This window comes from Gorilla gorilla, chromosome 20, assembly GCF_029281585.2.
Source record: "Gorilla gorilla gorilla isolate KB3781 chromosome 20, NHGRI_mGorGor1-v2.1_pri, whole genome shotgun sequence".
NCBI classification, from domain to species: Eukaryota; Metazoa; Chordata; class Mammalia; order Primates; family Hominidae; genus Gorilla; species Gorilla gorilla.
In genome coordinates this window covers 66,235,388-66,249,639 of record NC_073244.2, presented here as the reverse complement: position 1 = coordinate 66,249,639, position 14,252 = coordinate 66,235,388, and the positions used below count along the sequence as shown (strand labels likewise).

The 14,252-nt window shown below is 48.3% G+C and overlaps 1 protein-coding gene across 1 annotated transcript; it reads left to right on the top strand.

Annotated features, from left to right (window-relative positions):
* Window positions 1-9,346: 9,346 nt before the first annotated feature.
* On the top strand, window positions 9,347-13,723 carry LOC109024105 (leukocyte immunoglobulin-like receptor subfamily A member 3). Its single transcript, XM_055370537.2, has 7 exons — window positions 9,347-9,380; window positions 9,542-9,577; window positions 9,767-10,054; window positions 10,202-10,504; window positions 10,739-11,035; window positions 11,289-11,591; window positions 13,417-13,723. Exons 1-7 carry the CDS (start codon window positions 9,347-9,349, stop codon window positions 13,473-13,475), a joined length of 1,320 nt encoding a protein of 439 aa, XP_055226512.1. The 3' UTR covers window positions 13,476-13,723.
* The last annotated feature ends 529 nt before the right edge of the window (window positions 13,724-14,252 follow it).

Here is a 14,252-nt window from a genome sequence, read left to right as displayed (position 1 = left end):
TGCAGCACTGAATTCTGCTGCTATGTCTTCACTAGGCTGTTTCTGTAAACAGTGTAATTCATAGTGAACACCCGGTTTCCTCTGGTTTCTCTGTACCTGCTCATTATGCCTATGTGGTCCCCACCTAATAACAATCTTGAACATTGAGTCTCAAGCAGATTTGCCTGGGGCCAACACTGCACATGTGTTGCTGATTTTATGCTGGTGGAATGAACAAGTTAAGACACAGGTTTGCACAACTTATAACCAACATCATTTTTCTTTTATTTTCTGTCTTATTTCCATAGGTTTTTGGGGAACGTGGTGTTTGGTTACTTGCAGAAGTTCTTTAGTGATGATTTCTGAGATTTTGTGCACCCATCACCCTAGTAGTATACATTCAACCCGATTTATAGTCTTTTATCCCTCACCTCCTCCCTCCCTTTCCCCCGAGTCCCCAAAGTCCACTGTAGCATTCTTATGCCTTTGCATCCTCATAGCTTAGCTCCCACTTAGGAATGAGAACATAAAATATTTGGTTTTTCATTCCTGAATTTCTTCACTTAGAATAATAGTCTCCAATTTCATCCAGGTCACTGTGAATGCCATTATTTTGTTCCCTCTTATGGCTGAGTAGTATTCCACAGTGTATATATATATGTGTGTGTGTGTGTGTATACATATATATGTATATATGTGTGTGTATGTATATATGTGTGTATATGTATATATGTGTATATGTATAGATGTATATGTGTGTGTGTATATATGTATATATGTGTGTATATATGTATATATGTGTATATATGTGTGTATATGTATATATATGTGTATATGTATAGATGTATGTGTGTGTATATATATGGATATATGTGTGTGTATATATGTATATATGTGTATATATGTGTATATGTATATATGTATATATGTGTGTGTATATATGTATATATGTGTATATATGTGTATATGTATATATGTATATGTGTGTGTATATATGTATATATGTGTATATATGTGTGTATATGTATATATGTGTATATGTATAGATGTATATGTGTGTGTATATATGTATATATATGTGTATATATGTATATATGTGTATATATGTGTGTATATGTATATATATGTGTATATGTATAGATGTATGTTTGTGTATATATATGGATATATGTGTGTGTATATATGTATATATGTGTATATATATGTGTATATGTATATATGTATATATGTGTGTATATATGTATATATGTGTATATATGTGTGTATATGTATAGATGTGTATATGTATAGATGTATATGTGTGTGTATATATATGTATATATGTGTGTATATATGTATATATGTGTATATATGTGTGTATATGTATATATATGTGTATATGTATAGATGTATGTGTGTGTATATATATGGATATATGTGTGTGTATATATGTATATATGTGTATATATGTGTGTATATGTATATATATATGTGTATATGTATAGATGTATGTGTATATATATGTATATATGTGTGTATATATATGTATATATGTGTGTATATGTATATATAGGTGTATATGTATAGATGTATGTGTGTGTGTGTGTATATATATATATGACAATTGCTTTATCCACTTGTATAATCAACATTATTTTTCTCAAATGTATTTTGGCAAATAAAATATTTTCCAAAAAGTGAAAAAAAAGTTACTCTTATATAACGATGGCCTAAGATACCACCTACTGATGAAAGTGAGGTAGCAATTTTGGATTAACGGGCATCACAGGCAACTACATAGATCCTCTCAGCAAACATACATGAGGAAAACCAAAACCAACCAGACAGCCAGAACCGGAATTAAAAACTAGTCCTTCGACTGGGCGCGGTTGCTCACGCCTGTAATCCTAGCACTTTGGGAGGGCGAGGCGGGCGGATTGCCTGAGCTCAGGAGTTCAAGACCAACCTGGGCAACATGGTGAAACCCCATCTCTACTAAAATACAAAAGAAATTAGCCGGGTGCGGTGGCATGCCCCTGTAGTCCCAGCTACTCAGGAAGCTGAGGCAGGAGAATTGCTTGGACCTGGGAGAAAGAGGTTGCAGTGAGCCAAGATCGTGCCACTGCACTCCAGCCTGGGTGACAGAGCAAGATTCCATCTCAAAAAAATAAATAAATAAATAACTAGTCCTTCATTGAAAGACCATGGACAAACGTCCAAAAGAAACAAGAGCAAACAGGGAATTATGACCACCTCAAATGGACAAAGCATGGAGCTAGGAACTGAGCCTAAAAAGATGGTGCTGCGTGAGCTCTTGGATGAAGAATTCCAAATAGCAGTTATGCAAAAACAACAACAACAAAAAAAAAAAACTAGGCAAACTCCATGATAACAAATAAAACCAATTTAGAAATGTATCAGATAAATTTGGCAAAGAAATTGAAATAGTTTCAAGAATTTAAACAGAAATACTAATGCTGAGAAACACATTGGCTGAACTGAAAATTTTATTACAAGCTCTCAAAAGCAGAATGGATCAAGCATTTACTCTTCCAAACGTAGCATCCTCTCAGAAGTGTGCCTGATAAGAAAAGGTCCAACATGGGCTGGGCACGTTGGCTCACGCCTGTAATCCCAGCACTTTGAGAGGCCAAGGCAGGCGGATCACCTGAGGTCGGGAGTTCAAGACCAGCCTTACCAACGTGGAGAAACCCCGTCTCTATAAAAAATACAAAAATTAGCTGGGTGTGGTGGCACACGCCTGTAATCCCAATTACTTGGGAGGCTGAGGCAGGAGAATCACTTGAACCCAGGAGATGGTGGTTGCAGTGAGCCAAGATTGTGCCACTGCACTCCAGCCTGGGCAACAGAGTGAGACTCTGTCAAAAAAAAAAAAAAAAGGAAAGGAAGAAGAAAGAAAGAAAGAAAGAAAGAAAGGGGGGGGAGTGAGGGAGGGAGGGAGAGAAGGGAGGGAGGGAGGGAGGGAGGAAGGAAGGAAGGAAGGAAGGAAGGAAGGAAGGAAGGAAGGATTTCTACTCATGACTCTGATAATCTGTGTATTTAAGCAATATTATATGTACAATTTCTTAGTACTCAGGGTAGATGAGGATTCTTGAGTGGGAGCGTCAATTGTTCAACACCCTGATTTTCTCAAATTACAACCCTATGTCTTACTCTGTCCTGGGAATTAACCATCATTGAGCTCCTTCAAAGTCCCAGTCACCGCCGACCCCCACGACCCCTCTGATGAGTGGGGTGTGTAACAACTTGCTCCACACAAGGAAACTGAGGCTCAGAGAAGGGGGTGTGAAGGCTCAAGGTCACATGGGCAGCAGATAATGAGCAATCATTAAGTAAAAATCAGCTCCCCATCCCAAAAGGTGAGTTCCCCTCAGGGAAACAAAGGACACTGAAGACTCAGGAGTGGATCACAAGTCTGTTTCCAAGGTGATGAAGGTGGATGCTGCTGCTAAGAGAAAGGGAAAGTCCATGGAGGGCACGGGTTGATAGAACGAACTGGCAGTGTTGGATACAGGTCGTGTTCTCTACCCATATTTCCTGTGTTTCTCCATTGCGCTCATTGCCACAATGCAGCTCAATTTGAACTACACAGCCCGATGTCAGATGCGTCTCTGCTGACCTGAGTCTGCCCTGCACCATGGACCTGCATTTTCCCTGAAGCATCTCCATGACGGATGAGATGACTGGCCATGGTAAGGACCCCACAACCCCGTGCTGATAGACAGGATGAAGGAGTAAAGGAGACCCCATGTGGAGGCTCTGAGAGGGGAGGAGAAGCCCTCAGTTACCCTCACCTGGAAGAGGCTCACTCAGGGAGGCCCTGGGCCCATTTTTCTACTACATCCTAGCCCTCAATAAGATGAGGAAAGATCCTGCAGCCAGTAGCCAAGGATGAGGGGGAGCCCATTTCTGTCTGAAATGTCTTCAGGGAACCTGGTGCTGACTCCCACCTCAGCCCTGGGGAAATGAGAGCCAGGCTTCTGCAGCTCCCCTTCCTGTGGGGCTGCTGATGGGACAACCCCATGACAGGGAGAACCCAGCCTTTGAGTGTGTCTGTCTGTCCTCCTGGACACCATGGTTTCATCCATCTGTACAGCTGGGGCCAGTGGGAGGAGGTGCCATGACTCCCACCCTCACAACCCTACTCTGACTTGGTGAGATTTCAAGAGGAGAAGCGGTACCCTAGTCTTGAAGGGACTTCACTCCACAGCCAAGCCCTGGTCTATCAGGAAATCTCAGGGGTCAGGATGCTTCCAGGCAGGGGAGGACCTGCTCAGGCTTCAGGGGCAAATCTCTCACAGGGAGCTCTCTTCCAGGGCTGAGTCTGAGCTTCAGGACCCACGTGCAGGCAGGTGAGTCTGTCCCCAGCAGTCCCAGGTCGCTCCTGCTCACTGGGGACAACGGGCCACCCCCAGCCACCTGGGGATGGAGAACAGCATCTCTGAGCTGACTGATGGGGACGTCTGGGCGGGTCTTGGGACTGACAGCTGGGATTTGAGGGATGCATTAGTATCTTGGGACCCAACCTGTGATTTCATTTCAAGGCTCCTCACTAAACCCACCACCTGGACTGAGCCAGACTGTGTGATCCCTGGGAGGAGGCCTGTGACCACCTGGTGTCAGGGTACCCTGGAGCCCCAAGAGCACCAGCTGGATAAAGAGGGAAGCTCAGTGTCACAGAACATTAAGGAAACCACTGGGGCCTGGGAACAAGACCAGGACCTATATCTCACACAAGCCAGAGCACAATGCAGAGAACTGTCACTGTTATTATCAAAGTGCCACAGGCTGGTCAGGGCACAGTGACCCCCCTGGTGCTGGTGGTGACAGGTGAGAGGACACTCAAGGCACCCAGCCGCAGGCTCTGTCCTCAGGAAGGGGGTCACTTGCGCCCTGACTTTACTGTCTTTTAGGGATGTCCCATAAAGGGGCAGAAGCGCTGAAGCTCTCAACCTCTGGGTGGCGTCTGCATATCGTGCAGAACCTTCTGCAAACCAGGCTTGAGTCTTCACTTTCTCTGTCAACGGAGCATAGAGAAATCCCCATGAGATTATAGGTGCAGGCTGGAAGGCAGAAGGTTGTGTAGCAGGGACAGGAACCATGGGCATTTGGCTCCCTGCTTTGTGTAAATTGCTCACACTTTCAGGGCCTGAGTGGACATGATCTTATTATACAGCTTGCATCGGCTAACACACACTTCACATTTCATGGTACCTTGGTGACCTGTGCCCAAGCATCCAGTCTCTCCTAAGGCTCAATAATGGAAAAAAAATATTATTTTCCTTTTTTTTTTTTTTTTTTTTGGAGATGGAGTCTCACCCTTCTTGCACAGGCTAGAGTGCAGTGGCATGATCTCGGCTCACTGCAATCTCCGCCCCCTGGGTTCAAGCGACTCTCCTGCCTCAGCCTCCCAAGTAGCTGGGATTACAGGCAGGTGCCACCATGCCCAGCTAATTTTTTTATTTTTAGTGGAGACAGGGTTTCACCATGTTGGCTGGGCTGGTCTCGAACTCCTGACCTCAGGTGATCTGCCCACCTTGGTCTCCCAAAGTGCTGAGATTACAGGCATGAGCCACTGTGCCCGGCAAAAAATATATATATGTTTTTCAAAAGGAGACTAGCTATCTGTGAATGATGATAGGATTTCGCTCCACAATCCTAAGTGTCTAAGCCCCAATTCACCTATAGGAAGGAGCTTGTCAAAACCTCCAAACAGCATCTCGATCTGCCACTGACACTTCAAGCAGCATCTGTTCCACTGGATCATATGGCCCAGGTGGCAGAAGAGCTTGTGCAGGACCTGGATCTGTTGCAGAGCCTTCCCCTATTCCACACCCGACTCAAAACCTTTTTTTTTTTTTTTGAGATGGAGTCTCGCACTGTTGCCCAGGCTGGAATGCAATGGGACAATCTCGGCTCACTGCAACCTCTGCCTCCCAGGTTCAAGCAGTTCTCCTGCTTCGGCCTCCTGAGTAGCTGGGATTACAGGCGCCCGCTACCATGCCTGGCTAATTTTTTGTATTTTTAGTAGAGACGGAGTTTTGCCATGCTGGTCAGACTGGTCTCGAACTCCTGACCTCATGATCCGCCCACCTCAGCCTCCCAAAGTGCTGGGATTACAGGCATGAGCCACTGCACCCGGCCTCCTTTTGAGTCACTTAGTAAATGGGCTAATGGCGCACACCCACATGAGAAATATGTTGCTTTCAAAATCCAAGAGGTAGGGCCGGGCACGGTGGCTCACGCCTGTAATCCTAGCACTTTGGGAGGCCGAGGTGGGCGGATCATGCAGTCAGGAGTTCGAGACCAGCCTGACCAACATGGTGAAACCTTGTCTCTACTAAAAATACAAAAATTAGCTGGGCGTGAGGGCGGGCACCTGTAATCCCAGCTACTAGAGAGGCTGAGGCAGGAGAATTGCTTGAAATCGCTTGCAGTGAGCCCAGATTGTGCCACTGCACTCCAGCCTGGGCAAAAAAAGCAAAATTCTGTCTCAGAAAAAAAAAAAAACCCAAGAGGCTTACTAGGTATCATGGTTCTTTTGGTTGTAGGAAGGGCCAGATGCAACAACTTACCTTTTGCTTTAGGAGTTATATCTCAACATTTTCCATATCAGTGGACTCAGAAATTGTGTTGAGGCGGAAGGCTCCAATATTTTTGTGGAATTTATTTCTCACCCTCTGTCATGCAAATGTGTTACTAATAAATTTGGACTAGGTGCTACTTCTTGCTTTCCTGGTCCAAATGGCATAATTTCTTTTTTTAACTTTATTTTATTTTTATTTTTGATGTTTAATTTAATTTAATTTAATTTTATGTTCTGGGATACATGTGCAGGACCTGCAGGTTTGTTACATAAGTAAACAAACGTGTGCTGTGGTGGTTTGTTGCACCCATCAGCCCATCACCTAGGTATTAAACCCCGCACCCATTAGTTATTTATCCTGAGGCTCTTCCTCCCTTCTTCCCCGCAACAGGCCCAAGTGTGTGTTGTTTCCATTCCTGTGTCCATGTGTTCTCATTGTTCAGCTCCCACTTATGAATGAGAACATGCAGTGTTTGGCTTTCGGTTCCTGTGTTTGTTTGCTGAGGATAATGTCTTCCAGCTCCATCCATGTCCCTGCAAAGGACATGATCTCATTCCTTTTTATGGCTGCATAGTATTCCATGGTGTATATGTACCACAGTATCTTTATCCAGTCTGTCATTGATGGGCATTCCAACCAGCATAATTTTATCAATGTAATGATTCAGTCTAATATTTTATGAAAGGAGATGATAATGATGATTATGGTGAGAACTAAACTATGGGATAGAACTAAACAGTTGGTATGTGCCTGAGGTAGGACAGTGAATGTATATTGCTGGCTGTGCCTGCTCAAGGAAAATGGTTTCTGGTGGTCTTTATTAGCAGTGCTGGATATGAAAGCATGGTGGCTCACACATGTAATCCCAGCACTTTGGGAGGCCAAGGCAAGAGGATCACTTGAGGTTAGGAGTTCGAGACCAGCCTGGTCAACATGATGAAACCCCACCTCTACTAAAAATACAAAAATTAGCCTGGCATGATGGCGGGTGCCTGTAATCCCAGCTACTTGGGAGGCTGAGATAGGAGAATTGCTTGAACCAGGGAGGCGGAGGTTGCAGTGAACCGAGATCATGCCATTGCACTCCAGCCTGGGCAACAAGAATGAAACTCTGTCTCAAAAAATAGAAGAAGGAGAAGGAGAAGGAGAGGGAGAGGGAGAGGGAGAGGGAGAGGGAGAGGGAGAAGGAGAAGAAGGAGGAGGAGGAGGGTGTGGAGGAGGAGGAGGAGGAGGAGGGTGCCACTGCACTCCAGCCTGGGCAACAGAGTGAGACTACATCCCAAAAAAAAAAAGAAAAAAAAAAAAAAAGAAAGATAGATCTTCTAGACTCTTCCAATTTAGATGAGCCCATCTTGAATGACAACTCCTCTCTAACATTTTAACCTTCCTAAACATTTGAATCTCTTTCTCTGTAGTAAACCAAGGCAGGTCTGGCATGTTGAATCTAATCACTTTGGGCCACCTTTGGTGGAAACCTCCACCCTAATGACCCCTTGACGGTCCCAGGCACCTGTGGCGACTCACCTCTGGCGTCTGTTATTTAATGTGGATCCATCTACACTTGGGGACTTCCACGCCTCTTTTTCTGCTCATGACATTGATGTTCTGCATATTTCAGAAATACTGCATGTACATTTCTCCATTAGGGATCTCAGATGTGAGATCTTGAGAGAACACATCAATCATCCAACGCTATGATCCTATCATATCCCAAACACTTCATGTGCTGACCTGGTCTGGAAATGAAGCACAGATGAGCCTCTCCCATGTGTCAGGAACCACTGACCCCACAACCACTGTGACCAGTGGGATTTGTGACAACAAGCTGCAAAGGAAGAAACTGAGGCTCAGAGATGGTTCATTACTGCCCGAGGTCACGTAGGCAGTGGATGATAACCAGTCTTTGAATAAATATCAGCTTCCTCCCCCACTCCCCAAATCAAAGCTCAAATATAAGTCATTGTTCCCAAAACGTTGAACAGGGATTGAGGTGCAGAGGGATGGCCAAGGATGCAATGGGCACTGAGGAGGCAGGAAAGACTCAGAGGTTTGTTCCCAGGGACGTCAGGGGTGGACGCTGTAGCCAAAAAAAAAAGGGAGGGAAGTAAAAAAAAAAAGGGGGGGGATTACTATTGATTAGAAAGAAAACCTATAGTCCAGGGCCACAAAGAGGGTCATGACTTCCTCTCTTTATTCTCTGCATTTCTCCTCTGTTCTCACTGCCACACGCAGCTCAGCCTGGGCTGCACAGCCAGGTGTCAGGTGCGTCTCTGCTGATCTGAGTCTACCCTGCAGCATGGACCTGCATCTTCCCTGAAGGATCTCCAGGGCTGGAGGGACGACTGCCATGGTAAGGACCCCACAATGCTGAGCTGATGGACGGGCTGAAGGAGGGAGGGAGACCTTGAGGGAGGCTGTGAGAGGGAGGAGGTCGCCCTCACCTGAAAGGGGCTGACTCGGGAAGGCATTGGTTCTTTTTCCTGCTGCATCCCCGGTCTTAGTGAGATGAAGGCAAGGCAGACAGACAGTGGCTGGAGTCAGGAAAGATCCCATTTCTGTCTGAAATGTCTATAGAGGAGTTGGGCCCACCCCCACCCCAGCCCTACAGGAAAGACAGCCAGGCTCCTGGGAGGGCAGTTCCACTTCCTGTGTGGCTGCAGATGACAAAACCCCATGAGAAGAAGGACCGAGCCTCCAAGTGTCCACGCCCTGTGTGTCCTCTGTCCTGCCAGCACCGAGGGCTCATCCATCCACAGAGCAGTGCAGTGGGAGGAGACGCCATGACCCCTATCCTCACGGTCCTGATCTGTCTCGGTGAGATTTGAAGAGGGAGGGAGCTTCTAACCTAGGAGGGACCTCACCCCATAGCCAAACTCTTGTCCCTAAGGAGACCCCAGGGGCTCACAAAGATCCCAGGGAGGGGAGGACCTGCCCAGGCTTCAGGGGCAAATTCCTCACAGGGAACTCTCTTCCAGGGCTGAGCCTGGACCCCAGGACCCACGTGCAGGCAGGTGAGTCTGTCCCTAGCTGTCCCAAGTCCCTCCTCCTCACCGGGGACAAGGGGCCACCCCTGTGCAGCTGGGGATGGGGAATAGCAGTTCTGGGCTGACTGATGGGGGTGTCTGGAGGGTCCTGCAGCTGAGAGCTGGGATCTGTTGGGTGGGAAATGACTTAGAATCTGAACTCTGATTTCCTTCCAGGGCCCCTCCCCAAGCCCACCCTCTGGGCTGAGCCAGGCTCTGTGATCACCCAGGGGAGTCCCGTGACCCTCAGGTGTCAGGGGAGCCTGGAGACGCAGGAGTACCATCTATATAGAGAAAAGAAAACAGCACTCTGGATTACACGGATCCCACAGGAGCTTGTGAAGAAGGGCCAGTTCCCCATCCCATCCATCACCTGGGAACATGCAGGGCGGTATCGCTGTATCTATGGCAGCCACACTGCAGGCCGCTCAGAGAGCAGTGACCCCCTGGAGCTGGTGGTGACAGGTGAGCTGACACTCAGGGGTCCCAGCCCCAGGCTCTGCCCTCAGGAAGGGGGTCGGCTCTCAGGGGCTTCTCCCTCTCACAACCCAGCCCTGGGGATGACGCGGGAGGTCTGAGCCCCATTTAACACGGTGCCTCCTTCTCTCCTAGGAGCCTACAGCAAACCCACCCTCTCAGCTCTGCCCAGCCCTGTGGTGACCTCAGGAGGGAATGTGACCATCCAGTGTGACTCACAGGTGGCATTTGATGGCTTCATTCTGTGTAAGGAAGGAGAAGATGAACACCCACAATGCCTGAACTCCCATTCCCATGCCCGTGGGTCATCCCGGGCCATCTTCTCCGTGGGCCCCGTGAGCCCGAGTCGCAGGTGGTCGTACAGGTGCTATGCTTATGACTCGAACTCTCCCTATGTGTGGTCTCTACCCAGTGATCTCCTGGAGCTCCTGGTCCCAGGTGAGAAATTCACAGCATTGCTTGGAATTCCCTGAGTCTCCCTGAGTCTCCAGGCAGGTGGAGCAGCCGCGTCTCAGGGCAGCTCCAGGTGGGATGATGTTGGGGCGAGAGGGCTCAGGGCTCCTGGGGCCAGAGACACAGGAAGATCAGCAGTGGTGAGGCCCCAGGGGAGAGGGACGGTTTGTGGGGAAGCCTGAGGGTCGGCTCCTGGAAACCATGACCACCTTTTCCCAGGTGTTTCTAAGAAGCCATCACTCTCAGTGCAGCTGGGTCCTGTCATGGCCCCTGGGGAGAAGCTGACCCTCCAGTGTGGCTCTGATGCCGGCTACGACAGATTTGTTTTGTACAAGGAGTGGGGACGTGACTTCCTCCAGCGCCCTGGCCGGCAGCCCCAGGCTGGGCTCTCCCAGGCCAACTTCACCCTGGGCCCTGTGAGCCGCTCCTACGGGGGCCAGTACAGATGCTCCGGTGCACACAACCTCTCCTCCGAGTGGTCGGCCCCCAGTGACCCCCTGGACATCCTGATCACAGGTGAGGAGCCCAGTGGGTTCAGTCAGGGACCCAGGCTCTGCACAGGCCCTGCCGGGGGAGCCCAGGTGGTGATGGCTGGGATGAGGGGTGAGGGTCCTAAGGGAGGGAGAGACAGAGAGAGACAGGGGTGGGTGGGGAGGGGAAACTCAGAGAAAACAGAGACAGAGAGACTGAGGGTCCCAGGGAGAGGCCTGGGGAGGTCTCAGCTCAGAACAAGGTGGGGCAGCCCCTCACCCATCCTTCTTCTCTCCAGGACAGATCCGTGCCAGACCCTCCGTTTCAGTGCAGCCGGGCCCCACAGTGGCCTCAGGAGAGAACGTGACCCTGCTGTGTCAGTCACAGGGAGGGATGCACACTTTCCTTTTGACCAAGGAGGGGGCAGCTGATTCCCCACTGCGTCTAAAATCAAAGCGCCAATCTCATAAGTACCAGGCTGAATTCCCCATGAGTCCTGTGACCTCAGCCCACACGGGGACCTACAGGTGCTACGGCTCACTCAGCTCCAACCCCTACCTGCTGTCTCTCCCCAGTGAGCCCCTGGAACTCGTGGTCTCAGGTGAGGGCCCTGACCCTGTCCTCTCCGAGCTCAAAGGCTCAGCTCAGGCCCTGCCCCCAGCAGAGCTCTGGGACAATAATGAATGAGGGGAGTGAAGGGGGAGGGTCTGCAGGGGAGGGTCCAGCCCATGGGAGGGTGGAAATAGACAGGGACCTCCCACCCCTGGCTCCCACCCCTGAAGTCCCAGTAGAGTAAAGAGCAGGGAGGCCTGGGAGGAGACGGCGGGGCGGGGGGGTGAACCTCAGAGGAGAGGAGATTAGACTGAGAGTGGAAGACGGAGGCCCCACCCGCTCCCCTCCTGATGTCTCCACCTCAGAATCGGAGACTTTGGGTCCCAACCTCTAAGTCCTGACCCCATGGGTGACAAAAAAAAAACAACCACTCCCAGCTCAAGAGAATTTTCTAGACTCATCTCAATGCTACCTCCAATATTCAGGGTCTGATTTCCAGGGAAGCAGAGAGGAGAGTGGACAGTAAGGGTGTGGTCTGCGTGGCTTCCTGGTGCTCCAGGGATGGGGCAGGTGTTCCCTCCGTGGTGTTCAGAGGGGAGGGAGGTGTCTGAGGTTCAGCATTGGTGAGTGGAGCAGCAGGATCTTTCCCCCTCCCTCAGCAGGATTCCCAGGAGCCGTCACCTCTCATGGGGGAGCCAGGGTCAGGGGAGATCACAGTCAGGTGCTTGGTCTAGGAGTCAGGTGGGAGGAGCCTGGGGAGGTGGGGCTGGGTCTGTGATGGCTCAGCCTCTCCTTGGGAGGTGGAACTCCTGAAAAAGACCGTTCCCGTTGCACCCTGGACTCCCCATCTGAATAAGGGGGAGCTGCCTGGATGTGACCGCCCCAAAGCCCCTTCATTTCTGACCTTCTGGGGCATCTGGGATGTGGCTCAATCCTAGACCTGCTGCCATCTCCAGCCATCTCTGGCCCTGTCCTGATTCTCCAAATAACTGAGACTTGTAAGGGTTAAAAAGCCAACAGAGATGGGAGCCGGTGCATGCAGTTTCACTCATCCCTCCTGGAACCTCAGCTTAGTAAGACAAAGCCACAATATTTTGAAACAACAAAGGTTTACAAAGCCCCACTGTTTTAGAATCTCCTGTCTTTCTTTTTGTTTTGTTTTTTTTTGAGACGGAGTCTCGCTCTGTCACCCAAGCTGGAGTGCAGTGGTGCGATCTCCGCTCACTGCAAGCTCCGTCTCCCAGGTTCACGCCATTCTCCTGCCTCAGCCTCCCGAGTAGCTGGGACTACAGGCGCCCGCCACCACGCCCGGCTAATTTTTTATATTTTTAGTAGAGACAGGGTTTCACTATGTTAACCATGATAGTCTTGATCTCCTGACCTTGTGATGTGCCCGCCTCGGCCTCTCAAAGTGTTGAGATTACAGGCGTGAGCCACCGCACCCGGCTGTGTTTGGATGTTTTAAAGCACAATGGCCCGAGGGAAACTGACCGGGGGGCTCCCTGTGGCATGAGAAACCCGGGGGAGGTCAGCGGGAGCTACAGTGCAGCTCAGCCCCGGGCCTGGGTGGGTTCATGTCCAATGTTGTCCAATCACTGGATAATTCTAACATCTAACTAAACCTCTTTTATAGGAAAAAGAGATGCTTTAAAATTGTTAATTTAAATTTAAATCAGAAGAGGGCAATTTGGTAATAAGTTAATACGAAATACAATGAATATACCCAAACCAGTAGCTTTCTCATGGGTACTTATCTCTTGTTTAAAAAATATAAAGGAATCAAATACTTCACTTATAAGTTGTCAAAGGTGTTGAGTAATTTGTCATATAAGTTACCTCTGAATATGTCTCTTCTCCTCTGTTTTGATTCTCAGGAGCAGCTGAGACCCTCAGCCAACCACAAAACGAGTCCGACTCCAAGGCTGGTGAGTGAGGCGATGCTTGCCGTGATGATGCTGGGCACAGAGGGTCAGGTCCTGTCAAGGGGAGCTGGGTGTCCTGGGTGGACATTTGAAGAATTATATTCATTCCAACTTAAAGAACTATTCAACACCTTTAACAATGTATATGTGAAGTACTTTATTCTTTCATATTTTAAAAATAAAAGATAATTATCCATGAGAAAGCTACTCGTTTGAGTATATTCATTGTATTTCATGCTAACTCACTACCAAATTACCCCGTTCTAATTGCTTTTCTATGGATCTCCTCTAATTTCCTGATAAAATGTATACAAACCATGAGACAATGGAGATTTTACTTATTTCTATATTGCTTGCCAATATTTCTCTCTTCAAATATCAATATGTATGTAACTACATCTTAAATAAATATCTAAAGTTTTACATCTATACATATTTATGTGTGGTTATATAAGTTACATTTGAATATGTGTGTAAGTATTTCCAAGTTCACTTGATAAATATATCCATATTCTTAATATATTTGATGGCCAGGCGCGGTGACTCATGCCTGTAATCCCAGCACTTTGGGAGGCCAAGGCGGGCAGATCACCTGAGGTCAGGAATTTGATACCAGCCTGGCCAACATGGTAAAAGCCCATCTCTACTAAAAATACAAAAAAAAAATTAGCCAGCCATGGTGGTGCAGTCCTGTAGTCCCAGATACTAGGGAGGCTGAAGCACGAGAATCACTTGAACCCGGGCGGCGGAGGTTGCAATGAACCGAGATAGTGCCACTGCACTCCAAC